Below are 27,293 nucleotides of genomic sequence, written 5' to 3' on the forward strand. Positions count from 1 at the left end.
CTTCTTGTCCGCCCGCGTGCACTGCGACATGTGTTTTGCGTGGCTTGTACGGTATGTGCTGCAGGTTTTGGTAGATTTGACTGGACAAGGTACAATGCACCTGCACTGCAAGCGGCCGATCCGATTCCTATTTTTTTTGTGTGCCATTGATCCCAGCCAGACGTGCGTGCAATGCAAGGAAATGTTGCCAGACGAGGGGAGTCAAGGGCCTTGTCTAGTTGACAAAATTTTTCAAAATTCATCGTCACATTAAATCTTGCGGTACATGTATGGAGCATTAAATATAGATAAAAAAGATAATTAATTGCATAGTTTACCTGTAATTTACGAGACGAATCTTTTGAGTCTAGTTAGTCCATAATTGGACAATAATTGTCAAATAAAAACGAAAGTACTACGGTAGCCAAACGCAAAAAATTTTGCAAACTAAACAAGGCGAAAATCATAGTGTACGTACGCGGCTATGGTCGTCGATCGATCATCAGTAGCGGAGCACTCCACGTTGCTACTGATGTGCAGTAACAGTGCTGGTACATTTGCTACAGGTTCCAGTACTCGTACTATGTACAGTATGTATAGCATAACAGGAGTCAGGAGGCAACGTAAAAGGGCGGGGGGCGCCGCTGAAAAAGGTAGGTACGGTTGGTCGCTCGGGGAGGCGGCGTGATCGAGCGGACGGTGGTGCAGCCTCGCGCCACGGCGCCCACCGCACATTGCGTGCCCCGCGCCCAGCAGCCACAGCCACACGTACGGTATGTACTCGCTCACCACTTGACTTGGGGCTCATTCAACAGTTATCGCCGAATAAGACAAGGAATCAGAATCATTCCGGCTGATCAATCGTTCTGCCGATGGGGACAAGGGAGCGCGGCCCGCCGGCGGTGGTGTGGCCTGCCACGAAGAGCGCCGACGGGGGCACAGCCTGCTGGGGTGCAGCCAAACAAGGACGTGGGAGCACAGGCACGGCCGCCGAGGTGCTATAGGGGCACAGGCCCACCGGCCGTCGGGAAGATTGGTTTCAGAAGGAAAAAAAAAACGTCGGGAGGGGCCGAGCAGCACGAGCTCGCTCACCGACGTGCACTCATATGGCGAGTATTTGGATGATTGCATTGGATCGGACTACTGGATGGATGTGGTGACGGATTGGATTATTAGACTGAGGTCCTGTTTGGATGCACCGGCTAAATTTTCAAGGTTTTTAATGAGCTGTAGGATCTAAACACCCCTAGCTAAATCTTAGTTATTGGGTGAGATCAAACTGGCCCTGAGTATATATTCTACGCGTCACAGTCACAGTGGTTTGGATCACATGCGTGTCTCTCTTTTTAGCTAGACTTCTTTTGGACTGGATTAATCGGACGAGGAGATGTTAATCTAGTTCCAGGTCTACCTGTAAGGCGCTAGCGTACTCCGTCCCGCGCCGCTGCTATATTATGGCCGGCCGTGGCGCGTGGCCTCATCAATAGCCATGCACACACACAACACGCACTGCGAGCTGAGAGCAGCGTGTGTCCGGCGCCCTTCCGCGCGGCGCAAGGAGAGGGACACCAACTCCCTTGGACGACGCACGTACGCGACCTGTGCTAACCGTGCGCAGTAGTGGGAGCTAGTGCGAGTGAGAGTGAACAGCGACTACGCCGCCGGGGTCGCTCGATCGGGGCTAGGTCTACTACAGTGTGATCAGCGGCCGGGAAACCAGAGCTGACGGCCACGGCGCCCGCGCGGCGCCGTGTTGCGAGAAGGTGGGGCTCAAACGTGCGAGGTGGTGGACGGCGGAGGAGGACCAGGTACTCGCCAACTACATTGCAGAGCACGGCGAGGGATCCTGGAGGTCGCTGCCCAAGAATGCAGTGGCAAATGATGATATGAGTAGCTCGCCATCACAGCTTTGAGAGTAATTTATAAGATGAATCATTTAAACTTCAGTTATGATTGGACAATATTTCTCATTACATCGAATCTTGCGGCACATACATAAAGCATTAAATTTAGACGAAATCAAAAACTAATTACATAGTTTACCTATAAATCACGAGACGAATCTTTTGATACTAATTAGTCCATAATTAGATAATATTTACCACAAACAAACGAAATTGCTACAGTAGTAAAATCCAAAAAAAATTTCACCTCTTAAACAAGGCCGAAAAACAGTATGGGCCGACATTAATTAAACCCCCCGGGAGCCCAAAAGGTCAGGGCACACTGCATGTGGCGCTAAAGTTGCCGTACGCCCGTACGTGTGCCAGAAGCAGCCAAAACGGCGTGCTGCGTGTGAAGGTTACTGTGCTGTCAGGTGCGTGTGATTACGAGGCCACGTGTATGTGCATGCATGGCAAAATGTCAGGATGCCCGCGCGCCAGTGCTCATTGCAAATCGCATATATAATGTGGTATTAAGATCAGTCTCAATAAGAGTTTTATAGATCAGTTTTTAAAATAGTTGTATTTTGAAAATAGTACCGGAAAGTTTTGTCTCCATGAAACTATTTCTACTCGCATAAAACTCTCATCACCTCTCTTTTCATCAATATAGTTAAGCATATTTAATATGCATGAAACTTTCATGAAACCTCTATTGGGTTTCATGGGAGGTTTCATACACATTTAAGAGGATGCCACATCAGCAAACTGTATGAAACAAGGAGGAGAGAGAAGGAATTCATTGCATGACCATGAAACAAGTGGGGCAGCGTTTCCAACACCATGAAACGAGGATGAAACCTCTGTTGAGGAGCTCGGCTTCATGCGAGAAGAGATGGATGAGAAGAAAATGTAGAGATGAGAGGAAAAATAGTAAAATAAGTTATGAAACCGTACAATAAAACTTTGCACTGTGAGAGAATCTCGTTTTATGTCAATATTTTATGTGTTGAAAACTAGGAGTTCAAACTCACCATTGAAATTGACCTAGGAGCATCTCCACCACCTCTCCAATACAAATCCTCCAATAAGATAGAATTAGGGTACCCAATATTAGTATTTTTAACCTTTTTAGTAAAATATTACAGCAGATCACTAATAATCTCCTCAAAACATGGGATGCACCTGTTCATTATATCTTTAGCTAAATCTTTTAGTACAGTACACAAAACTCTTTGAAAAACAGTATCAGCTGAAAGTACCAATACGAAACCATGAGCTTGTTCAGCGTCCTGACTTCATTGCTACTCAAGGACTCAATCAGAAGGAAGACTAGGAACCGAGTCCAGTCAACCCGCGTACGAACAGTCACGCACGTACGCATGCCATGCACACAAAGGACGCCACGCACTGTAGCCAGCCAGTGAAGTGTCGCCTTCGTTTCGCGTGAACTATTTCGGTTGTCCTATTTTGCTGTGCCGTGTAAACACACGGAGCCGTCAATTGTCAAACAAGCAGTCAGTCATCATCGTCCTTGCGATTTGTAATTACGTTGTATTTGCTCCGATGTCTGCATGCAGGTGGTCCCTGATCGTCGGCAACCTCCCCGGACGAACAGACAACGAGATCAAGAACCACTGGAACTCGCACCTCAGCCGCCAGATCCACACGTTCCGCGGGGGAAAAAAAAATACACCGCCGGGTCGGACAACACCGTCACCATCGACACGAGCAAGCTGCGCAGCGACGACAAGCGGCGTGGCGGCAGGACCCCGGCCACGGGCCGGTCGCCGATCGAAGAGCGCCACCAGCTGCAGCAAGACCACCAAGAGCAATCAGCCGGACCCTGAGCCCGAACCGGAGTCCGGCAATGCGAAAGGCGCGTCTAGCCCGGCCACCGCGGCGACGTCGGCGGTGCACAGCGACGGGGCGCGACCTGGATCCGGATTCGAGGGGCCCTTCAGCGAGGACGCGACTGGGCCGTGGGAGCTGGACCCGATAGAGCCCAGGGACATCTGGGAGGCCGAGAGCGACACAGACGCCCTCATGTCTATTGGTGAGGCCCAGGTGGACGACCTGTTCTACATGGGCTGGGATGGCTTCGCGGCCCATATATGGGGCGGGCCTAGCACGGAGGTGCAGCAGGCCGCGCAGCCGCAGGCTGCTGGCCCGGACGAACACGAGCCGCAGGCTGCTGATGCGGCCTGCACCACGGACGAACACGAGCTGGAGGCGTTGGAGACTTGGCTCCTGTCCGACTCGTTCTGACAGTTCCGTCACCGGACCGGACCGATCAGACCAACCAGGTAGATGGCCATATGATCGACGCAACGCAGCTAGGTGTTGTTCGTGTGTACAGCTTTTGTAGATTTTTTGTTTTTCGCTCGTCATGACCAGGTGCTGTTTCGTGCATGGACCGACCCTTTTCTTCTTCACATGTACTGTACTGTAGAATAGAGAGCAGAGAGTTGCATGATGCATGGCATTGGCATGTAAAGGGTAGTATAACCAGGTGCTCGTGCATCTCTCAGTGAAGTGATGAAGACCAATCAAAGCGCAGCAGTTGACGTTGCTGTATATATATCCTGTTTGGCAGTCTGTGCTTTGGCTTTTTGCGAACAGGGATGAAAATGTTCCTTCTGATCTCCTCGTTGGAAGAATGTACTGTGTGCGAAGACCCTTGACAGAGCTAGCGTATGAGCACCGCTGCACTGTCTCGAAGCTGAATGAATGCCTGAATCATCTTCGGCTGAAGGGATCTGCCGAACTTTCACAGCACAATTTACAGCTGTGGCCTGCGTCCATCTCACATGGGTTCCGTGTAGACGCGAAAAGGGTTGGAGCAGGTTAATTGGGACCGTGCGCATGTGTACAACCGGATAAGCTCTGCTCAGCGGATTTGTCCCTCCGTCATAAGATCCTCCTTTTCCTTCTGATTAGGAATACCGAATATATAAACCTCCTCTACTAGTGTTAGCTCAGATCAGAACATCAGGTGCTGCGCATGCCCTCTCTAATAATGCTAATATATGTTCTTTTGCGGCCCACAGAGTCACAGTGCATCTCGCCGACGACGCGTTCGCGGTCGACGTGGGTAACCATTCACCAAGCATTTCACTTAGACCTTGTTTAGTTCACCCTGAAAAACCAAAAAGTTTTCAAGATTCCCCGTCACATCGAATCTTGTGACACATGCATGAAACATTAAATATAGACGAAAATAAAAACTAATTACACAGTTTAGCTGTAAATCACGAGACGAATCTTTTGATCCTAGTTAGTCCATAATTTGATAATATTTGTCACAAACAAACGAAAGTGCTACAGTACTGAAAAATTTTCACTTTTCGAAACTAAACAAGGCCTTATTGCCTTTAGTCAACGCACAGCCACGGAATTCAGGAGAGAAGAGACCACACGACTTGCTCGCTAGACGATCATATCAAGCAGCAGCAGCACGGGACACACGACGACGGGCAAATGAAGGAAGGTGTCGCGGATCAGTCACAGGGACATTCCACAAGCCACGACGGCTCTGGCCGATCCAGCACGTTCTCCCGTCGCGTCAGGTCTCGCCCGGCACTGCACACCGCCAGTGCCCGCGCCCTGTGCCGATCCAAACCCAACTCCGCGCGAACTGCCTGCCTTGTATTCCGGGCGGCGTTCGGTGGCCGGTCAGTGTCCGCGGCTGTGCGGGCTGGGCTTGCCCGGCACGGCCGGGGGCAGACCGATCGAAACGTCCTGCTCGATCGGAGTGTTCCCGGCGTCAGATTTCTCAGGTTTGGCACAGAAACGGGTGGCAATCTGTCGCTGCCGCCGTTGCCATCTGCAGGCGCTGCAGATCGATGCATCCATGGCCTTGTTTAGTTCGCAAAATTTTTCAAGATTCCCCGTCACATCGAATCTTGCGGTACATGCATGGAGCATTAAATATACATGAAAACAAAAACTATTTGCACAGTTCATCTGTAAACCGCGAGATGAATCTTTTGAGCTTAGTTACTCTATAATTGGACAATGTTTGTCAAATAAAAACGAAAGTGCTACAGTGTCGTTTTTCACAAGTTTTTGCGAACTGAACAAGGCCATGGATGCATCGACAAACGTTTTGCCACGATCTGCGTCTGTCAGTTGATTTGCCACGGTACATTCTCCTGCCTAGCTACCTAAGATGCTGCGTCTGAATAGGCTCGATCGAAAGTGAAGTGTGGAAAGGCAGACGATGATGAGCTCGCTCAACCTAAGGTTCGTTGCGCAATTATTTGGCCATCGATCGATCGATCTAGCCAAGATGTACTCGCTCGCTCGCTGCCTGCCGCTGTATTGCATGCATCTTCAGATGGCCGAATAATTGTGCGTGCCTACTACTGCGTACGAGAGCCTGGGACCAATCGCCGCTGCAGCAGCGGCAGCAGCAGTGCGCAGTGCCCACCACGCGCTTGTCAGCTTGCGGCCGGGGAGAGCCAGACATCACATGCTTCCACATGAATGAGCCTCTGATCTATCCATGACGTCTCACCTCCTCAACCAACGCGTCGTCCGTGCATGCATGCATGCTTTGCTTTCACATATATCGACATCGACGGTCGTGGATGATGATGCGTGATCGATGATGTAGCAGCGGCTGCTTCTCGGCGTGTCGCTGGCTAATGCGCGAGCTTGTTCCAACCATTATTTGGGATTTTGGGCGCCATCGATCGTCGTCTGATGCTGATGGACCATCGAATTGGATCGCTCACCGGCCTCGACTGCTCAATGCCATCATTAAAATTTGTCACCTGGCGTTGATCATATCGCAACGCGAATAGCGGCAAACTCATCAACATGCTGTTCCAGGGGGCTACTGCTTCGGCTTTGGTTGGTGACTGTTGCTACTCTGAGGTGCAATGTATGCATCGTGTCGTAGGAAAAAAAAAAGTCGCTGTTTGCGCTGCAGACTGCTACGTAACCCGTTGAATGAATAATACTTCCATATATGTTTGCCTCTGATGTTAACTGGCACATATATGCATGTACTTGTACCGTTTTGAAGGGTAAATATAATACACACGTTGAGGGTATATTTGGACTGAAGGAATATGTGGGCCCTGTTCTTCGTAACTACTCAACAGTATTTTTTATGAACGGACAATGTTTTTCTCTAATAATAAATTAGCATAAGTAACAACATAAGCCAATTTTTATTGAAGCGAACATGGAGAGTTCTTATCAAACACAGGAAAGAAAAAAACGTAAGAAATACATAGGGAGTAGTGTTTGGATTCGAGGAATTTGTAAAGGAGGGACGGGAACTCACATTATACATTCATAAACTGACCCAAGAGTCCACAACATATGTGACCACATGATTCAAGCGCAGACCTACAACATCAGCAAAGAAGTTGTTTCAGTCTTCGTGAATGAAAACAACAACTACATGGAAGTAGTTTTATATTAAAAATATCAATCAAGGATGAAATTCACAAAATATATCATAAGAAATAAAGGTCTCAGCTCATCTTACCTAATATATTTGTGTTTAAAATTTTAAAAAAAGCACTAGAAACTCCCTGGCTCAACAGCGGTAGGGGGGGGGGGATGGAGCCCCCTAGCCCCACTATTGGCTCCGTGCATGCACAGAAGAGTAAAGTCCACCACCAGTATCTAAACTTGTATTGTTGTGTCATCTCGGCCTCTAAATTTTCAAATCGACCGTTTAGGTTTTTGAACTTGTTCGTTAGTATCATCTCGGTCACTAAACTTAAAAACACTCGTTTAAGTCCTCAAATTTGTTCAATTGTATCACCCCGGTCCCTAAACTTGGTTTTAAGTGTTATCTGGGGTCAAAACAAAGCGATCTAAAAACTCTATATCAAAAAATAATTCATATCTTTTCATATGAACTCGAATGAAGACAAACTTTATATCAAAGTTGTAGTCCTCAACTTGATCTACAAATTTGTACTTAAAAAGGTTTTTATTTGAAGTCCTTTAGTGCCATAAAATTTATTTTAAATTTTAAATTTTAAAATCTATAAACTTCCAAAAAATATTTTGTGACCCTAAATGAGTTTAATTTTAAAAAAATTTAACTACAAAGTTATAGATCTCGTTGCTTGCTACAATTTATCTTCATTTGAGTTCATATGAAAAAGTTATGAGTTATTTTTGGATCTAGAGTTTGTAGATTCATTCTAATTTGATCCAGATGAGACTTAAAAATATGTTTAGGGACCGAGATAACACAAGTGAACAAGTTTGAGGATCTATATAGAAGATTTCTAAGTTTAGGGACCAGAATGACATAGTCGAACAAGTTTAGATACCTTAGCTATAGTGTGTTGTCTTTATTTGGTATATGTTGTTGTATGTTGCTTTTCTTCGCTGTTAATATATGCCGGGCGATCCTCTTTCCTGTGGCTTTTTAGGCAAAAAAGTCAACCATTTACTGTAAAGAAAAAAGTTCAATAGTGATAGTTACTTGCCCATCATCTAGTGCGCAGGCGTATGAAATTTGTTGTTTTCATATGGTGTTTTTAGCTTGAGCTCGCATTTCAAATTTTACATATGAATAATATTTTCCAAGTGATTGAGACTTTTTTGGGGTTTCTCATGTTTCTACCACATATTAGCAAATATAAAAGGCAGCGTGTACACCTGTAATAATGATGAAGGCGCGGATCTAGATTGGTCTACGTTTAGAGCACTTTCAATACATAAGAATGATTAAGTATCAACTACTAGATGTCATATCATAATATTGTCTCATATGTAAGTGTTCTTCACACATATTTTTATCTTCTAGAGATAGACGAGATATGTCACCCGTCCGAAGAGCTTAGCTATTGTCTTCCTGCTAGCTTAAAAGTTTTTAGCATCTTTCTGCTACATGTGACATCAAATACTGGCTTAAAAGAAGGTGCTTTTTATAGGGGGTGTTTCACTTCTAGCCATATATCTCTACACTTTAGCTTATCTAAGTTTGACTAAATTGGTAAATAACCGACATATAAGCATTGATGATTTTTCTAGACTTCAGCTTTGTTTAGTTCATCTCAAAAACTAAAAATTTTCAAGATTTCTTGTCACATCGAATCTTGCGCCACATTCATGGAGCATTAAATATAGATGAAAACAAAAACTAATTACACAGTTTGACTGTAAATCGCGAGACGAATCTTTTAAGCCTAGTTACTCAATGATTAAACAATGTTTGTCAAATAAAAACGAAAATGCTACAGTGTCAAAATCGAAAAACTTTTCGGATCTAAACACGACCTCACATGCCAGAGGTAAAAAAATGTGTTATGACTAAAGATAGGAACGGGTACACATTACCCGCGGGTAAAAACCCGATAGGATAAGGGTGCAGGTACAACATTGTGCCCGCAGGTTTGTAGTTGAACCCAACGGATAAAAACTTATGGCCATGGAAAACTTGTACCCATGTCCACAAACCCACACACCTGCTCCAACCTCATGATATGTAGGTCCCTTCTTATACTATATATAAAGAAAGCATCGTAGTTTTATGATTTCCTCACTCATATCTATTTATATATAAGAGAACATTTTTATGTTGGTATAATGCTAGGTAGTTTTGATTTCCATACTTAAACTCCTTTCTATAATCTATGTATGTATTATTAATTTATTATTATGCATGTTCATATGTACGCCTGCGAGTATTTTGTGCCCGCGGGTATGGGCGTGGGTGTAGACTTCTACCTGTGGCGGGTTACGGGTGCGGGTTTGGAATTCAACCCGCGAGTGCGGGTCTATATATCTCGCACCCGCAGGTAATGTGCTCGTTGCCATCTATAGTTTAGACATGACAAATAGTATAGTACAAATTTTGTAGTTGTACATGTGTTATGACTTGACACACTTGTTATGCCTTGTTTAGTCTTCTTATGAACATTTTTTGAGTTATTATAGCAAGATAATTATAGACTAATAGGTTTAAAATATACATCTTACAAATTATACATAAATTGTATAAACAGTTATTCTTCTATCAATATTTAATATTTTATATATGTGCTGCAAAATTAAATATGCTTGAAAAGTTTTTTGTTTTTAGAAGGAATGAAGGCCTGACCTACTTATGTCCGCTGGGACCGGGATGGCAGCGAGCAAACAACGCTGTGCGGGAGTGCCCACACGTCAGCGACGTGGCGAGGCGGTCGGGCCGCGGGGCCGTGTCCGTTTTTGTCCGCACGCGCGTCCCGGATCTCGAAACGTCCGTCCCCAGTGATGCAGGCAGAGGGCGGAGGACGAGGCGGCCACCAGCCGAGCCCGACACAGCACGTGCGCACGCGAGGCCCCTCCGCGGGCTCCCGCCCATGTGCCTGCACATTTATTTATGCACGGACCATCCGTTCCCGCACCATCAGCTCGTCGCACTGCCGCATCGGCGGCGGCGCCGGCGCGGCGCCATGCCCATGCCGATGCTGCAGACTGCAGTGCTTGCCATCCGAGCGCAGCTGCCGGATCTACTGGCATCGACGTCCGATCGATCGATCCATCGGAGCCTTGACGACGGGAAAGGAGATGCACGATGTTGACGCGAGGGAATGGTACGGATGATCCTCCTGCCGATGCCGATGGCGTCGTGCCAGTGTCTGTGATTGTTGGAGAAGAACCCAAGGAAAGGAGGACTAGCGCTACGTGTGCCTATCCTTTTTGTTCGTACCGTACCGGATCCGAAAAGCGAGGGCGGCGTAAAGGAGGTGCAAAGACGGTTGCAGTGCTTGCTGTACGTCTCTCGAGCAGAAAAAAGAAAAAAACGCACAACTACGACCACGCCCAGCTAGAAAAGAGCTACGACCAGTACGACGTACGTATACAGTATACCAGCCCCAGTAACAATACATGTATTCTACGACGTGTTGGCCGTCGGACACAAGCTGCTTCATAAGCTGGATAACTCTACCTTGTTGCTACGTGGTAACGTGGACGCAACTACGAGCTTAAGGAGCGAGACGTACTGTAGTATACTCCGTACGTACTAGTACAAATCTGTTGTAGTGCGATTTGCTTTGAAGATGCTGCAGCAATAGTACATGCTTTATACTTGGGCACACTACCACGCACAGCACACAGAAAAGGCGCCAGCGACTGCTTTCGCGCCATATTTATCGAATTGCATTGCATGTCTGCCTCTCTATCCAGATGCTCTGCTTGACGTGACCATCGCCAAACTACCTTCCACTCCGAACTCAACATTACCGCTATACAGAACGCACACAAAACAACCAAGATAAAAAAAAAATGCTCGCATACATTACATGAACATGACGAACAGGTGGCTAATCAAATCGGCTCAACACCTTTTTTCTCAAGCTCCGCCTGGTCTGATCTCTGATTTTCTTTCGTTATACTCTCTTTTTTTCCTGGGAGCCTTTTGACGGCGACTTTTCACCGGGAGAATACGGGGTTGAGGGTTTTGGTGAGGCCGTGGAGAGCGCCGTAGCCGCGGGAGCTGAAGCCCAGGCAGCCCAGGAGGCCCTGCCGGTAGGGAAGGAACGTGCGCCGCCGCATCTCCTCCGCCTGCGCGCGGTTCGGCGCAGCGTACAGCCTCTCGTGCGCCGCCGCCACCGTGGTCGAACGTCGCCGGCGGCCACTCCTGCCCTGCGCCCGCGGCCGGGCCGCATCCTCGCCGCCGCCGGGACCACCAGCGGCCTCCGTCGCCGCTGGCGGCGCGCGAGAGGGGCGGAGCCTCGCGGCGAGTCTGTCCCTGGCTACCCAGGCCGGCGGGAACGGCCAGGCTCGTTCGGGCTTGTTGTTAGCGCCGGCGGCGGGCGGCGCCCCGGGGTTGGCGTCGCGCGAGTGGGCGCTGCTGCTGCTACCTGGCTCGCTCTTGCTGCGGTGGAGGAGCATGTCCCTGATGAACACCCACCGCCGGGACCCGCGCGCCGACGACGTACCGGACGAGGACGACGACGACGTGGAGGAGGACGAGGACGAGCGGGACGAGGCGGTGACCGGCGGCGCGGCCTCCCCACCGTGCGTCCCCGTGGCGTCGGGAACGGGGCCGAGATCCGGCGCCGGGACGAGCGCATTGATCAGCTTGAGCCGCGGCGACGCGCTGCGGAGCGGGGACATGGACCGCGCGCGGCGGTGCACGGACGCGCTCCGGGGCGTGAGGTCGCGGCCGCGCGCCGACGTGCGGCCGCCCACGCCGCCGCAGTCGTCGTCGTCGTCGCTTCCGGGGTCGAGATCCGGGAGCGGGGGCAGGGTGAGCGGGCGGATCTGGCCGTTGTGGAAGAGCTCGTCGGCGGAGATCATGGGCCCGCCAGGCCCGCCGAACTCGAACTCCGCGTCGCCCGCGCACCCACGCCCACCACCGGCGCCGGGGGTCGCGGAGGCCGAGCACGAGGTCGAGAGGAGGAGGTGGTGGATGGGGCTGGCCGGCGCGCTGAAGAAGTAGCCTCCTCCTCCTCCGCCGCCGCCGCCGATGGAGTGGGGACGTCCCGGGCTGGACGGCGCGCTGGCGAACGGGGTGGAGCAGGTGCTGTCGATGTCATCGTCCATGGCCTGCCTGCGCCTGCGGTTCGGTTTGCGCTTGCTCCGCTGGGCTGTTCGTGCTCCTTGCGCCGGGTTGACTTCGGTGCGGAGTGCGGTGAAGTGGCGGTGGAGGTGGTGGGAAACTGGGAACTGGGAGAGGCTGGAGAGAGGATGGAGGGGAGAGGTTATAAATAAATGGAGAAGAATGGAATAGGAGCGGTGGTAACTGTCCGGAACAGAAGAAGAGGGGCGTGGCGATGGGATGGGGAATCGGCCATGGCTGATCGGCGGGGGTGAGGCGGCGTCAGCCACAGCCGAACGGGTCGGCCCGGAAACTACCGATTATTAAGACTCACACATACTGACGTGACGTGACCATTTGGGACGTGGCATACACACCAGAGCGCGCCTTTAAACTCCTTCCTAGCTCAACAGATGCAAACTGTCAAGACTTCCTGCCGGTGTGACAAGAGATTATGCATGCAACGCAACTGTTAGTCGAGGAAGTTCATACTGGAACACCTAGTAGGCTAGTAAGGTACACTTATAGTATCTTATAATCGTGAACATCTAACGAAAAATCATTTTCAAGACAGGATCCTGATAATCTGAGCAAATAATGCAGGACAATATATGATGGGTTCTAGCGCCTACTAGACCCGTAGACCTGGCCTCACTCGACCACGTCCAGCTTGACCTGTCGGCGAGCCCATGAAAAGATCTGGTCGCGCTATAATGCCACGCCGGTTTATGCAGGCCACCAGCCACATTATTCTGACACTTACAGGTCCATCGCAACGCACCACAACGTGAACGTGGGAGGCACAACACAATGCTTAAGGATGGAGACGATGCTTCAAATGGATATCCGTGGTTCTTCTCTAGTATAACTAAATGAACAAAATACATTTAGTAACAGTTTATTTAATTACACTATCAATGCTTTATTTTTCCTCCCTTGTAAATGCATTGTTGCAGCAGACGCAGGGAACTCTTGGATTGAACTACGAGTACAAATGGCTATAGAGTTGCCTATGACAAAGGTAAAAACTTCAGAAACCATGTCATGAAAGTGGATTTAATGTTGTCAATGATCTTCTCTGCAAACAATGAATTCAGGAGGCAAACAAGCTGTCAAGCTCATAGGTAAATAAGCTGTCAAGCTCATTCAGTAGGCAAACAAGGAAACAGCAGAAATTCAATACTGTCAAGCCAGAGTATTTGCTCTACTCAAATTGCAGAATTTACCTCTTTCCTGATCCGATCAAGCTCGTCAGCGCTGTAGCCAATGATCTTCTCTGCATGTTCGTTGAACACGGAAACCCATGCCTCACCATTGGGATCAGAAACCTTGATGACCATGATGTATCTGAAGGACGAAGGGAAGCAATCAGATTTGGCACCAAATAGATAATAATGGCAGGCTTCTGCTAACGATTTTACCTAAGTGAGCATTCAGAGGCATTCTTGTTGCATCTCTCAGACCAGTATCCAGAACCAAAAGCTTCAGTCACCTTGTTGCAGCAGGTCTTGCAAGCACGATACCACATATGCTGCTCAGGCTTGATGTGGCTTATGATGGCATTCAAACTGAAGAAAACAGGCTGCAAAGCAAAAACAAGTCAAATTGGGGCTTCTCCAAATTTGCAATCCCCCCGTTAAAAGATATAAATAGTACTTCCTCTGTTCCAAATTCTAAGTCGTTTTGACTTTTTTTGTTCATCCATTTTGTTATGCATCTACACATAATGCTAAAAAAGTCAAAGTGACTTATAGTTTAGAACGGAGGGAGTACTATCATATTTCAGTGAATATTCAGGATAGTACCTTTTCCTGGCCCATAGCAGGATCGCTGGTGATGTGAGACAGAAAAATTCTATCAGAATACATGGACTTCCGTGTGGCACCCATTTCTGCACCAATTGGTGCCAGTGAAGTATCTTTGCCTTTAGAGTCAACCTATTTGACATATTTTGTACGAGTCTAAGCATACTATACTTATTAAAAACATACAACAAGCTCACATCATTCAGGAAAGTACTACCATGATTTAAGATTCTGAGCCTCAGGTAGGTCTGGATTAATCGCAAGAGTACTTTTGCCTATAGTTGAAAGAGACACACCTACAAGACAAATTTCAGCACCACAGTTATCACGACACTTTGAGTGACTTATTTCCAGGAAGAAGATTGAACAGAGATTAGATGACATACCTTGGAAGTCAGATACTTTTAGGCTCTTCATCGCAATGACGGGAGAACTGTCAACCATGTCCAAAAGCTCTTGGCCAGTCGTAGTAGCAAGATCATCCCAAAGAGAAATACTAACAGTTTTGCCACTGCCAAGAAATGAAATGAGTCAATTAGGAACAGATAATTTCTTTATTAGAAATAATATCTATAAAAAATAATCTTAAATCGAAAGAATTTTAAATTATGAAATTATTATTATTTTAAATAATTAATCTAGTACTGCCAATATTGTTTCATTAATCTATATTAAATTTAGATCACAAAATATAAAGTTTAGATAGATATGGCAAAACTTAAGAGAATTAATTTGAGACATTTTTATGGACTTAAATCTGTGAGTTGAGAAATTATAAGCAACATCACTGTAATTGTATTCTGACCTGGTAAAAGATCAAGTGATACTTACACTGAGTGTGGGAGATACGCTCTGAACCACATCTACAATATCTGAAGTAACACAGAGCAATGAAACATTACATCAAACCTGAAGAAATAAAACCAACTGCATTCCAATAATTCTGACATACCGGCTTGACCTGTCACATTATGCTATAATGCCACGCCGATTTATCCAGGCCAGCCACATTATTCTGACACTTACAGGTCCATCGCAACGCACCACAATGTGAGCGAGGGAGGCATAACACAATGCTTTCCTCCCTTTTAAATGCATTGTAGCAGCAGACACAGGGAAGTCTTGATTGAATTACAAGTAGAAACGGCCATAGTATTCCCTATGACAGAGGTAAAAACTTCTGAAACCATGTCATGCAGGGCAAAAGCTCATTCAGTAATCAAGCTGAAAGTGATCCATGAACTATCTATCCATCCCATTGGGTAAATAACATTTATCATTGATTGATTTGAACAACATGTCTTGGGTGACAGAATAAATAGGGGATATATAACAACAAAATGAAACAAAATTACAGAGCAACAACTACAGGATTCATCTCAAATTACAAATTTACACTCCTGCCGTCGTCCCACGACCATGTCGCCGATGACCTCATCAAGCAGTGAGCTCAGTATGTGGCTCTCCACCTCCTCACCAGCCTCGAACTCCTCCACCCGGAAATCGACCCATGTGCCCAGTCCACTGCTCATGTCCTTGTCGACAAGCTCATCCTCCATCCAGTCTCCCATGCTCTTCCAGCTGGTGATCTCATTGCAGACTTCGGCCTCTATGCCCCGGCTCAGCGTTGCTGCTCCTTTGCTCCATGCTGCATATCCTGCCCGGAAGTAGGTCATGCGTCTTGTCTCCAGGCATTCATTTACGCAGTCGAACAACAGCCGCCTGTACCCTCGACGGCAAAAAGGCTCCTTCCCTTGTGTATACACATGCATATTCTCCATTTTCTCAAAAAGGAGGGGGTCCAAAGCTGATGTATCCTGATTGACAAAGAGTGATCCCAGTTCATCTGTTGTCAAGTTGACACCGCTTAGCACATCTGCAATGTACTCCAGCTCTGTGTGTCTTGATCTTTTAGAACATTGGGTGACATCAGAAATATCTGATGTATCTACTGATGCGGAAGAAGCTGAGTCTGTTGTCTTTGCCTCAATATCAACTGATGCTGGGTTAATCAAGAAATTCCCTTGGGCATTCTTAATATCAAAAAGTGATGAATAGCCCTTACCCCCTGTCATGAGACAAAAATGATTAATGTTCAGGGGTAAAAAAAAATGTCAACAGTTCAAGAAATATCAGAAATTCATGTTAGGTGACTTACCACTGCTGCTGCCTGAACACTCAGAAGACCAGCAACTCTCACTTAGAGAGGTTGGTTCAAGCACAGATAGGGGACTTAGATCTTCATTTTCCTGTTCCTTCCTTGCATTGCTTATGCTGCTGCATTCTTCTTGTTCTTCCACCTAAATGCATGTGAAATATTATATTAGAATTGCAACTACACTAGAAAGTGGACATAAACTGATAAGGATTTGTGCAGTCATGCTACATACTATACTGTCACACATAGTAAGGCCACACTTTTGACTCTCCACAATGTAAATCTTAAGATACTAAGGAACCTTTAGCACATCCAAATCAAAGAAACTCCCTACCATTTTCATTATTCCACATGTTAGAACAGAGAAAACTCCCTGCCATTTTAATTATTCTACATGTTAATTCTTCCACTTTGATGGTATCAGCAGAGAGAGTTTTGTGTACACTTATAAGGAGCTGTGACTAAAGCTCAGAGGCAAGCACTACAGAAGAGGCAACTAGCAGAAAAGAGAACCATTGCAGAAACTCATAGGGCACTTGGTGCAAAACGTTGGTGCATGTCATGACTCCATGATTATGTCAAACACAATACATTGATGAAATCCAATTCTTGCCATTAGAATAGTCACCAGAGAACAGCTTACAGAGGTGCCTTAAATTCTTTCACAAGAAGATTTTGGTAATAACATTAAGCCATAAACAATTAAACATATTGAGCAGTGAAAGAAACACTATTCTACTATGACATGGCATCCTTTCCAAAATCCACTTCACAAAGAAATTATTGGTGCAAAATGTAAAATGCCGTGCTATCATACTATTCACAAAGATACTCGTCATATTCAGGAATTGTTGTTGTGGTATATACCATAAGGTAATGCAAACAAATTTGTACCTTTATTTTACTGCCTCGGAAAATTTGGCCTTTTGTAGATGATTGTGCTGAAGGGCAATAATCATATTGAGAAGGTTTCACTTCAGAAGGGCTACAGTCAAATACTCCACTTTCCGAGCCCCAATTGCTGCATGAAGAGGTTGGTGGTTCCTCCAAGGTAAAAGTAGCAGGCACAAATGTGTCACCCCTCGTAAAGGTGATTGATGGATCAATTTTTAATGTTAGCTCCTTCAGCTTCTTTTCTAGGAGAAGGCTCAATGCGTCACCATTTACAAAGTTCAGACCCACTGATGACAGCCCTTCAGCCTTGTTATCTGAATCATCTTTATCACATCCTGCATCCATATCAAGATTGCTTCTTGTATCCCACTTACCTGCCAGTCTGGACGGTCCTGTCAATGGTTTGACCAAGGGTGAGGTGAAGGTAAATGACACAACATCTGTAGTATCTTTACTTTCCTTGTTCCACTTAATGTGCTCATCCATAACAACATTAGGTTGAACCTGCTTCTTAAGTTTACCCACTGTTTTTTCAGGCACAAATGTACCCTTCTCGTTGGTGGAGTTCCTCTCTATCAACCGTTTCTTCTGTGGGAAGTCCTTGTTGTTTGACGACGATCCTTCTCTATCACCATTTATGCTTTCCACGATGTCTTTTCTACCACCAGCTTTAGATATCTTGCTTCCACTCTTGATCTTCCCAGAAGAGGAATCTCCTGCCATCAGCTTTCTGCCTTGCTGTGTTGAGACAGTTTTGTTTGGTGCCACCTTACCTCTGGTTACCAAAGAATTCTGTTTCTGATTATTTTGCCGAAGGACAGGGGAAGAAGTGCCAGATGTTGATGGCTTCTTTTGCTGCTTGTTTCTCTGGAGATTAGACTGACTCCTAAATGGTTGGTTTGCTCTTTGCTCATCATGCTCTTTCTGTAATCCTGAATTCCTCCCAGAACCAGTTACGCCTTCCCTCTTCTGGACATTGTTCTTTGCTTGCACTGCCAAAGAAATAGACTTTCCCTTGTTGTTCTTCGAATTCGAACAACTAGGATTATTAATCTCATAAGAATCAAACGAATTTGTGATGATGACAATATCTTCCTCGCTATTCCAGCTTCGGTTCATCTGCTGAGCTCTGGAGAACCTCACATCTGGTAGCTCAGGAGCGGTCTTGGATGATTGCGGCTTCAGAGGCACAGTCCTCTGAGAAGGAGGGATGCTCTCTCTTGGCTCCGAAACTCTAAAAGGAATTCGTGCCGGGCTAAAAGAGCAGATTTTCTCCCTAGAGCTGCCTTGTGCTCTTGGCTGAAGAATCTTGGCTGCTTCCTCCATGATCTGGGCAGCATTCCTCGCTGAACTGAAACCTGGATTCTTGATGGGGGACAACAATCTATGGTGAGACATCGGTAGGTGCTTTGCGGACCTTGGTGGCAATGCTTCCATCTGGAACCTTTCAATCGGGCTGCTTGGCATCTTGGGTGCTCTGAGATCCAATGGCTTCCTGATATAGCCATCAACTCTTCGAGGAACATGACCGAACTGGTCATTCATTGAGTACTCAGGGCTCCTCTTGAGGCTGTGGCTGTCCCTGAACGACCTTGTGTCTCGGAACGGTGTGCAGTATGGCTCTGGAACACCCGAGGTGGGCATGGCGTCCAAGCCCATAAGCCTGGCCACCACACCTGGCGCCTTCATCTCACGCCCTTCCTCATCGGTTACAGAAGACGCACAGCTGTAGTCACTGCTCCCCTTGAAGCTTGATACACCAATCCCCTCATCTTCATCACCCTACACAAAAGCATCCACCTAAACATCAGCGAACGCAATCCCCTTCACAAGTATAACAGCAACAACGAATTGCTGTTCAGAGCCAGACTGCCCAAAGATTACTCACCAAGTGGAGACGCCCTGACAGCACGGTTTCATCGCTCCTCTTGACAAGCTTGGACCCCTCTGCGAACAGAACACGAGACCAGATTAAGAAAGCATTAATCAGAGACAAGAGCTCTTCCAGGAAGCGAGGCATTCCTACAAACACATACCGGGCGAGTTGGAGAACAGCTTCTTGCGTGACTTTCGCTTCCAATCAAATAGGTTGAAGATCCCGCCGCCTCCTCCTCCACCGCCGCCAATAACCCTCGCTCCACCCTTCTCGGGCCCCATAGATCCTAGAATCTCTCTACACCTTAATCAAAACTCCTCGCCGCTCCTCAGCGTTCCCTCCGCAGCATCCCCAAAAGAAAGAGAAAAATCACTGATACAGCCTGCTCCAGATCAAACAAGAAAAAATACACCTGAGCGGAACAGACTATCAACTCATGAAAATCTTAAGGCCAGTGGTGGCGTCCTCGAATCGAAAGCATTCGTCTACTCGTGAAGCGAATCGAGAGGGAGGGGGGAGAGAGAGAGAGAGAGAGAAAGGAGGCAGGTGTTTCTGTGCTTACCGACGTGGTCTCGAGCTCGAGGCGGCCGCGCGGCGCGGACGAAGCGGAGGCCACAAGCGGCGGCGGCGGCGGCGGCAGCGGCGAGGAGGGACGGAGGCAGCCGGGAGCATCAGATCGGGGACGCCGCTAAAGGCCGGGCATTTATGCTGCTGGGAGGGAGAGTCGATCCGAGAGTGGTATTAAAAACGCACGCTAGATTAGAAATTGGTGCTTTCGAATTTGGGGGATTGGGGCGCCGGTGGGCCCCGCTCTGCCCGTTCGACCCAAGCGGAGCGGGGAGGCTGACGCGCGGGGCAGGAGCGGGGTCGGGGCCCACCTGGCGGTTTGTAAACGGGCAACGGCTCCTTTTGAACACGGCATTTCAAATTCCTGGTCGATGCGGGTGCGGGACGGGGGGGGGGGATCGATCACGAGGGTGGCACACGCCGCGCGGATCTTGATGCGTGGGAGTGGAATGGACGGTTGCGGGCGGGCGGGTGGTTTCCTGTGACGGAGTGGTTGGGTTGTCGCCGTACGAGAAAAGCTGTCGCCCTACTACTAGCGGAGTAGCGGTGCGGAACAGCAAGCGATTGGGCGTCCGAGCTGGCGATTGGACTGCGGAGGCGAGATGGTCATGGTGAGATCCCAAGTCAAAGACATCTGGGGGGTGGGCCCGAGGAGTTTGAAAATGATTGTGCTGGGAGTACGTACGGGGGTGGCTCCATGACAGCTGGGGCCCGTCTCGCTGAGCCGTTGGAGGGATCCGGTTGGTTTGCGTGGCGTGGCATGTGGGTGTGCTGGTGGGGAGGCTTCACCACGCTCGTTGCTGCATCAGCAGTTCAACACCCAGCGTTGCCACCAGCGAGATTTGAATCTGGACGAGTGGACCCAAGAAGTTGAAGGGCGAAATCGAGTGATCAAGTGATATATTCCAAGGCCCCAGCTTCTGGAGGATCTCGATGTTTAGTTGGTTGTTCGACTCAAATGTTTAAGGTTTTATTTTTCTTTTTTGGAGAGGTACTTGGTCTCTTATTGCAGTGTTTTTATTTATTAGTTTTGAAGTTCTTTTATTACTTAGGCTTTGTTTAATTACATCCAAAATCTAAAAACTTTTTAAAATTCTTCATCACATCAAATCTTATGACATATGTATGGAGCATTAAATACAGATAACAAATGTCTAATTGCGCAGTTTGTTTATTATTTGCGAGACGAACCTTGTGAGCCTAGTTAGTTCATGGTTAGACAATAATTGTCAAATACAAATGAAAGTACTACAATATACAAAATTTTCCAGGGAACTAACACAAGGCCTTACTGCAAAATCCAATAGGTTTGTATTGTTTACGGATAATTAAACTAATTTTAGAGTTCTTTTTGTCACCTATTGAAAAGTCCATCAGGTTTTTACTCTTTGGGACCTTGGGGGGTAAGTAAGGCACCTTTCGAAGAGCTCTACTCTCTGATTATTCAGCTCTACTGCTTTGATTGATTCCATTGGATTCCTAGGAGGGGGTAGGGTGAGGGTGATGAAAATTGATTCATTGTTGGTCCTCACTAGAATATAACAAGAGCAAAGTGAAAGTTTCTTTAGCTCCCAGTTCTTAATGTATATAGAGAAGTGATTCTCTCCTAATCCCCACGTGAATCAGTTGGCATTTTGTGTGCTTGGTTGTTTGGGAGTGATTCTCTTTGGAGAAGCTAGAGCTGGCTGTTTTGTTTGGTGAGCTAAACCTAACTTAGTTGATTCTCATGGTGAAATATATCTTTCAAGTATTTATATAAGAGAAAATGCATGTGTATATGTGAGCATCTATATTAGAAATTGTTCGGTTAAGGCTGTTCCTAGTAGAAATAGCTCCTGTTGAGAGTTTGACTATATAAACTAGAGAAGAACTTCGAGTAGGAATGCTTCCAAGTCACCATTCTCAGACGACCGAATGCAGCCTTAATTTTTTTAGACAAAAATGTATTTGACCTAGGCTCATACGATTCAACTTAGGTCTTATTCAGTTCGCGAAAAGAAAAGTTTTGGGTATTGTTGTAACTATCACAATCAGTGTATAATTAGATTTAAAAGATTCGTCTTGCAAAATACACACAAATTATATAGTTAGTTTTTTTCATGAAAACATGAGGGGCACACCCCTACAACTATGATTTATTATTAAAAAAAGTGATGAAATAACATTACAAGAGGAAATTATATAGTTATTTTTTAATCTATATTTAATGTTCCATACATGTGTCCAAATATCGATATGATGGGCAAAAAGTTTTTGGATGAAAACTAAACAGGGCCTTATCTAGCATTGGACCGGTGAAATAATAAAGAAAGTAATGAAGATTAGGAAGTGTTTAGCATTGTTTTTTGACATTTTCTTGGATCCCGTTGTGATAATGATAACCCCGAGCAATGGGCTTGGTTCTTGAAGCCGAAGAATCAAGTATCAGGAACTGTCTGTGCACAGTGCACACAGGAACAAGGCCATACTCGGCTGGAAAGTGGTAGAGGAAGCCGAGCCCATACAATCCCATAAAAGGCCCAGCCACCTTCAAAAGAAGCGAAAGCTTTTGCAACTTTTGATAGGAAGGACGCCAAAGACCAGCTTTAGCTCCTTCTTCGTCATATCATCATACTCCTATAAATACACGTAAACCAAAGAACCATTGGGGATACATGACAAATAAGCTAGCAAACTTTGACGTATTGCACAACTGTCTTCGTATACCTGTTTCAAGTTCTTCAATACACTAAAAAGGAACTTGTAGAATTTTTGTTCTTCATACAAACACTGTGTTTGGTTCGAGGAGTAGACCCATCTCGATTCAGTTGATGTGCAATAAATCATCCGATAGTTTCTTAGCGGTAGGGGAGCCACAACCTGACCATCCCAGGCAACTGTTTCGACTTCTTAGTAAAACATAGAAAAAGAATCCTTTGTATGAAGAAAAAAACATTGATTTTTTCTGAATAAGTATCTTTAGATAGTGAGAATAATCGTATGAGCTCCTAAAACTTTTTTTTGGGGCTCTGCCGCTGAAATGACTCGATGATGAACTTGTGCGAGGACGGGGTTACTCGGTCAGTGACGGGGCAGATTCGGCTAGGTTCGCAAGGGTCCGCAACTCCGCATCGGTGTGTCCTGTAAACGAAACGCGTTGAAAAATAGCAGCAGCAATGCAGCAGGTGAGCCCATGTGAATCTGTGGTCTCATATGCCCATTGCGCAGGCTCTACTCTACCGTTGTTGTGAATCTGCGAAACAAAAAGCTCTTGTGTAGCGTGTACTCCCTTCGTCCCGCATCGCGCGCGAGAATCCTGCACGTTTGTTGCGTCGCGGCGTGGCCTCTGGCCTGCTACTTGCTCATGCGGCATCTGCAAACATGAGTCATGGACATCGTCGATAGACAATGGCACAAGACAGCACCTGAACTGAATCGGCAATAAGCATCAGCAATTTTTGGACAGCAAGTTTCATTCAAAAAATTTTTTGGACAGCAAGTGCACTCTCTGTCTCCGAGTCTCTAACACCCTGGGACATACGGGCTCAGGCCTCAAGTAAGAACCTACACCGGTCCTCCAAATTCTGCACCCAAAAGAAAAATCCTTGGTAAGCAAAGGAACTAATTTATTATTATCCTGCATTCCTGCATGCACTGACAACAAATTTCAGTATCTGGAGTAGCCTCGCCATTTGGGCAGGCCACATTTCAAAGGCTACAATGTTCGGCCCAGAAACAAAACAAGTACTGGCAACCCTAAAAGTCTCTGTAAACTTGAGAGTTAAATGTCTTTTCCTCCTGGGTATCAATTTCTAATGGATCCCTCTGTCAATTTCTATTGAATCCCTCTTTCACAGCATAAAGCAAATGGTTACCTTGGTCGGTTCTAGTACTATGTTGCAATAGAAGTCCATTCTTGTTTCCTGGACAAACATGCCCTTATTCCGTTGCCAAAATGAATAGTCAAATATTGTCCAATTATAGATTAACTAAGCTCAAAAGATTCATCTTACGATTTACAGACAAACTGTGTAATTAGTTTCTATTTTTGACTATATTTAATGCTCAATGCATGTGCCGCAAGATTCGATGTGATGGTGAATCTTGAAAAGTTTTTGGGTTTTGGGGTGAACTATACAAGGCCAAAGTGAAAAAGGAAGGTGAAAACAACTAGAGAATAAACCAGATAGCAAAGCCAAGTTTCAGATACTAACCAACAGAGAGTCAGACCGATTCTTCTGGTGCCACCATTGAGGTCTTCACCACATGAATTGCATCTGCAAGCTCAGCCTCAAGTGCATTGCAAAACATTAGGACACGCTGTTAGAGTTAGCGTTTCATTTACTTCCAGTGAAGGAGTCCAATAACTCAAATGCCAAGTCAAAAGAAATATGTAACACTAACCTGTACAAATTCTCTGGCCCTCCAATCCAGACAATAAGCATTTGTCAGCTTGGAGAAAACACCAACTTCATATATAGCTGCTCTCAGACTGAATACCTGAAAGAGTTTCCATGACACAAGTTGCAGGTTAAAGAATTGGAAACACAAATTCCGTGAGCAGCAGGGTGAAAGGTTAAGCACTCATATTTAGACTTCCAGACGAGAACAAAGCATAGTGATCCTACAAACTAAAAGCTAGACTTCACCCGAGCATAGTGGCTAAAACTTACCAAACTGGAAGCAACCCTGCCTCCAAGTGCAAACCCAAAATATATGGCTTAACTAAGACAATAATATTAGGCAATCGGCTGCCTTTTTAGTCCCGAAATTTAAAGTCTGCCTCTGGTATGCTGCATATATATAAATCGTGAACTGATATCTAAAAAATGCTATCAGTCGTCTATCACGAAACCATTACTCTGTAACACCTGAATCACACAGATACAGTCCAATCGTCAGCAGCACATGGTCATGGTTCAGGTGCACACGTCTTGTATTTAACTATGAACACTAACAAACAAAACTGAGAGTACAATCAGAGGACAACACATCATTCAGGCAGTATGTAAACCGGACACCTGTATACAACCAGAAAGCCAGCAACCTAAAATCAATCAGTGATCAATCTAGTGGCAGCCTAATAATCATATTCAGGAGTATTAACTAAAATGCACAAACAAACGTGCATCTAACAATCAAATCAACCAACTCAGACAAGGATTCAAGAAAAGGAAATTGTATTATGTTATATGTATGTATGTAGTAGTAATTTGATAGCAACAAACGAAATTTTATATAGAGCCAAAAATGTACATGTATGCGTATATATCTATCGACGAACCAGAGCTCCTCAAGGTGAACTGCTACTACTAGTCGTAATCAAGGATGAACGAAGGAATGAATGAAATCTAGCTGATGCTCCTCTCCATCATCTCGCTGTACTGCAGCCACGAGATCTGGCGCTGCAGCTTCATCTGCGCGTAGAACCTGGCGATGAACTCCTCCGCCTTGACGTCCACCCCGGCGTCCTCGCCGGCGCCGTCCCCTGGCACCACCGACCCGGCCGCGCCCGTGCTCGCGCGGCAGGCCTCCGCCACCACGCGCTCCAGCAGCTGCTCGTCATCGCCGCAGCGGCTCATCAGCTCCTCCTCCTCCTCCTCGACGACGTCGCGCGCGCTCCGTGGGTCGTCGCCGCCGTAGCAGCAGTACCCACCTCGTGCGCCCTCCTCGTCATCCATCTCCCGTGCGGCGGCGGCGGCGAAGAAGTAGCGGTGGTCGTCGTCGCCGTAGAGGCCCGGGGTGTCCGGCACGGCCGGCGCGATGCAGGGGATGAGGCGGAGCACGCGCGCGGACGGGGTGCGGAACCGGAACGCCGGCGTCTCGTCGATGGAGTACTCGCGCTCCCCGTGGCGGAGCCGGTCGCCGCGCGCGCCGCCCACCAAGCCGTGGCCGTGGCGGCGGAGCGTGCGGAGGAGGCGCAGGCTGTGCGTGTGCGCCGCGCCGCCCTTCCGCGCCCACAGCACCGCCAGCCGCAGCAGCCGCCACGCCCGGTTCCCGAACGACGACGACGACGGCTTCTTCATCGCCGCCTTCCCCGCCGCCATTGCGCCTGCCGCGCCGAATGGAAAACGCCGCTGGATCGTTTGCTCTGCTCCTGCTTTGCTCAGGTGATTGCTTTGCTTCGAACGTTGGTGAGATGCCGAGATGAGAATGAGATGATGAGTGGGGCAGGGAGAGGGAGACGTATAAATAGGAGCTGGCGGGTGGGGGCGTTGCTTGCGTGCTCGCTCCCGTTTGCAGCGGCGTGGGCGCGGGAGGAGGAAGCGAACGCGTTTAGCAGCTGCCTGCCCAAGCTGGAGGCAGTGACATGATTGGGCGGGGGCGGGCGTGCGTGCGTGTGGGGCCCGGTCGCCAGGACGTACGATAGGTGGCCATGGCTGGCACCCGGCGAGGCCTAGCAGTCAAGCAGCAGAGGGGAACAAGGGGAGTTCGGGAAATCGGGGACCTCCTCTGCTTGACGGGCGGGACGCGGGCGCGGCCAGCCGGCCACGGCTGTACTACCCGTGAACGTGGGGGCCGCGCCCCAGTCGTGGCCTTGGTCGGCCCAGGCCCTCAATGCGGCGAGCGAATTCCCGGTTTTCCCTGAGCTCCTCGCAGTTGTTTTCGTTTTCCCCACACGGTTTTTTGTCACGCAAACTCGGCAGTGCGTTGCTTCTACCCGGGCCTTGTTGTTCCAAAAAATTTTACAAAATTTTTTAGATTCTCTGTCACATCAAATCTTTAGATGCATGCATGAAGTATTAAATATAGATAAAAATAAAAACTAATTGTATAGTTTGGTCGAAATTGCCGAGACGAATCTTTTGAACCTAGTTAGTTCATGATTAGATAATATTTGTTAAATATAAAAAAAAACGATTATTCCTATTTTGCAAAAAAAATTTTGGAACTAAACAAGCCCCGATTACCCCTACCACTATTCGGCCGCTTCGCGCTACTTGTTGCAGTATTTCGACTCCAGCCAGTCGTGAGCTGCAATGCAGCTGCGATTTTTTCCCTGAGGAACAGTATGCTGTGCCAGTCAGTCTTTGTTGTTTAGTTCATCTCAAAAACCAAAAACTTTTCAAGATTTCCCGTCACATCAAATTTTGTGGCATATGCATGGAGCACTAAATATAGACGAAAATAAAAACTAATTACACAGTTTACCTATAAATCGCGAGATGAATCTTTTAAGTTTAGTTACTCCATGATGGGACAATGTTTGTCAAATAAAAATAAAAATACTACAGTCCCGAAATCAAAATGTTTTCGGAACTAAACAAGGCCTTAGTTCACCTCAAAAATTAAAAAGTTTTCAAGATTCCTCGTCACATCGAACCTTACGGCACATGCATAAAGTATTAAATATAGACAAAAATAAAAACTAATTACACAGTTTGTCTGTAAATCATAAGTCGAATCTTTTAACCCTAGTTAGTCTATAATTGGACAATATTTACCACAAACAAACGAAAGTGCTACAGTAGCGAAATCCAAAAAATTTTGACATCTAAACAAGGTCTCACTCCCTCCGTCAAAACACACACACACATCGTTTTGGGTTACTCTCAACCAATTTTAAATTTAACTATATTAAACTGAAATAGTATTAGCATATCCATATCAAAACTGGTTTACTGGAATACTATAAAAATGT

General features: G+C 46.8%; 3 protein-coding genes and 2 pseudogenes across 3 annotated transcripts; 1 reads left to right on the forward strand and 4 right to left on the reverse strand.

The window, feature by feature from the left end:
• Window positions 464-4,130, forward strand: LOC8084006 (annotated as a pseudogene).
• On the reverse strand, window positions 10,853-12,859 carry LOC8084007 (WAS/WASL-interacting protein family member 1). Its single transcript, XM_002467943.2, has one exon. The coding sequence runs from the start codon at window positions 12,375-12,377 to the stop codon at window positions 11,262-11,264; it is 1,116 nt and encodes a 371-aa protein (XP_002467988.1). The 5' UTR covers window positions 12,378-12,859; the 3' UTR covers window positions 10,853-11,261.
• On the reverse strand, window positions 13,218-15,211 carry LOC8081088 (replication protein A 70 kDa DNA-binding subunit B). Its single transcript, XM_002467944.2, has 7 exons — window positions 15,204-15,211; window positions 14,564-14,688; window positions 14,393-14,473; window positions 14,178-14,308; window positions 13,794-13,954; window positions 13,599-13,719; window positions 13,218-13,450 (listed from the first exon to the last, which is right to left on the reverse strand). The coding sequence occupies exons 1-7, from the start codon at window positions 15,209-15,211 to the stop codon at window positions 13,415-13,417; spliced, it is 663 nt and encodes a 220-aa protein (XP_002467989.2). The 3' UTR covers window positions 13,218-13,414.
• Window positions 15,431-19,838, reverse strand: LOC8081090 (annotated as a pseudogene).
• Window positions 24,815-25,854, reverse strand: LOC8081091. Its single transcript, XM_021459442.1, has one exon. The coding sequence runs from the start codon at window positions 25,696-25,698 to the stop codon at window positions 25,003-25,005; it is 696 nt and encodes a 231-aa protein (XP_021315117.1). The 5' UTR covers window positions 25,699-25,854; the 3' UTR covers window positions 24,815-25,002.

Source organism: Sorghum bicolor, chromosome 1, assembly GCF_000003195.3.
Source record: "Sorghum bicolor cultivar BTx623 chromosome 1, Sorghum_bicolor_NCBIv3, whole genome shotgun sequence".
Taxonomy (NCBI): domain Eukaryota; kingdom Viridiplantae; phylum Streptophyta; class Magnoliopsida; order Poales; family Poaceae; genus Sorghum; species Sorghum bicolor.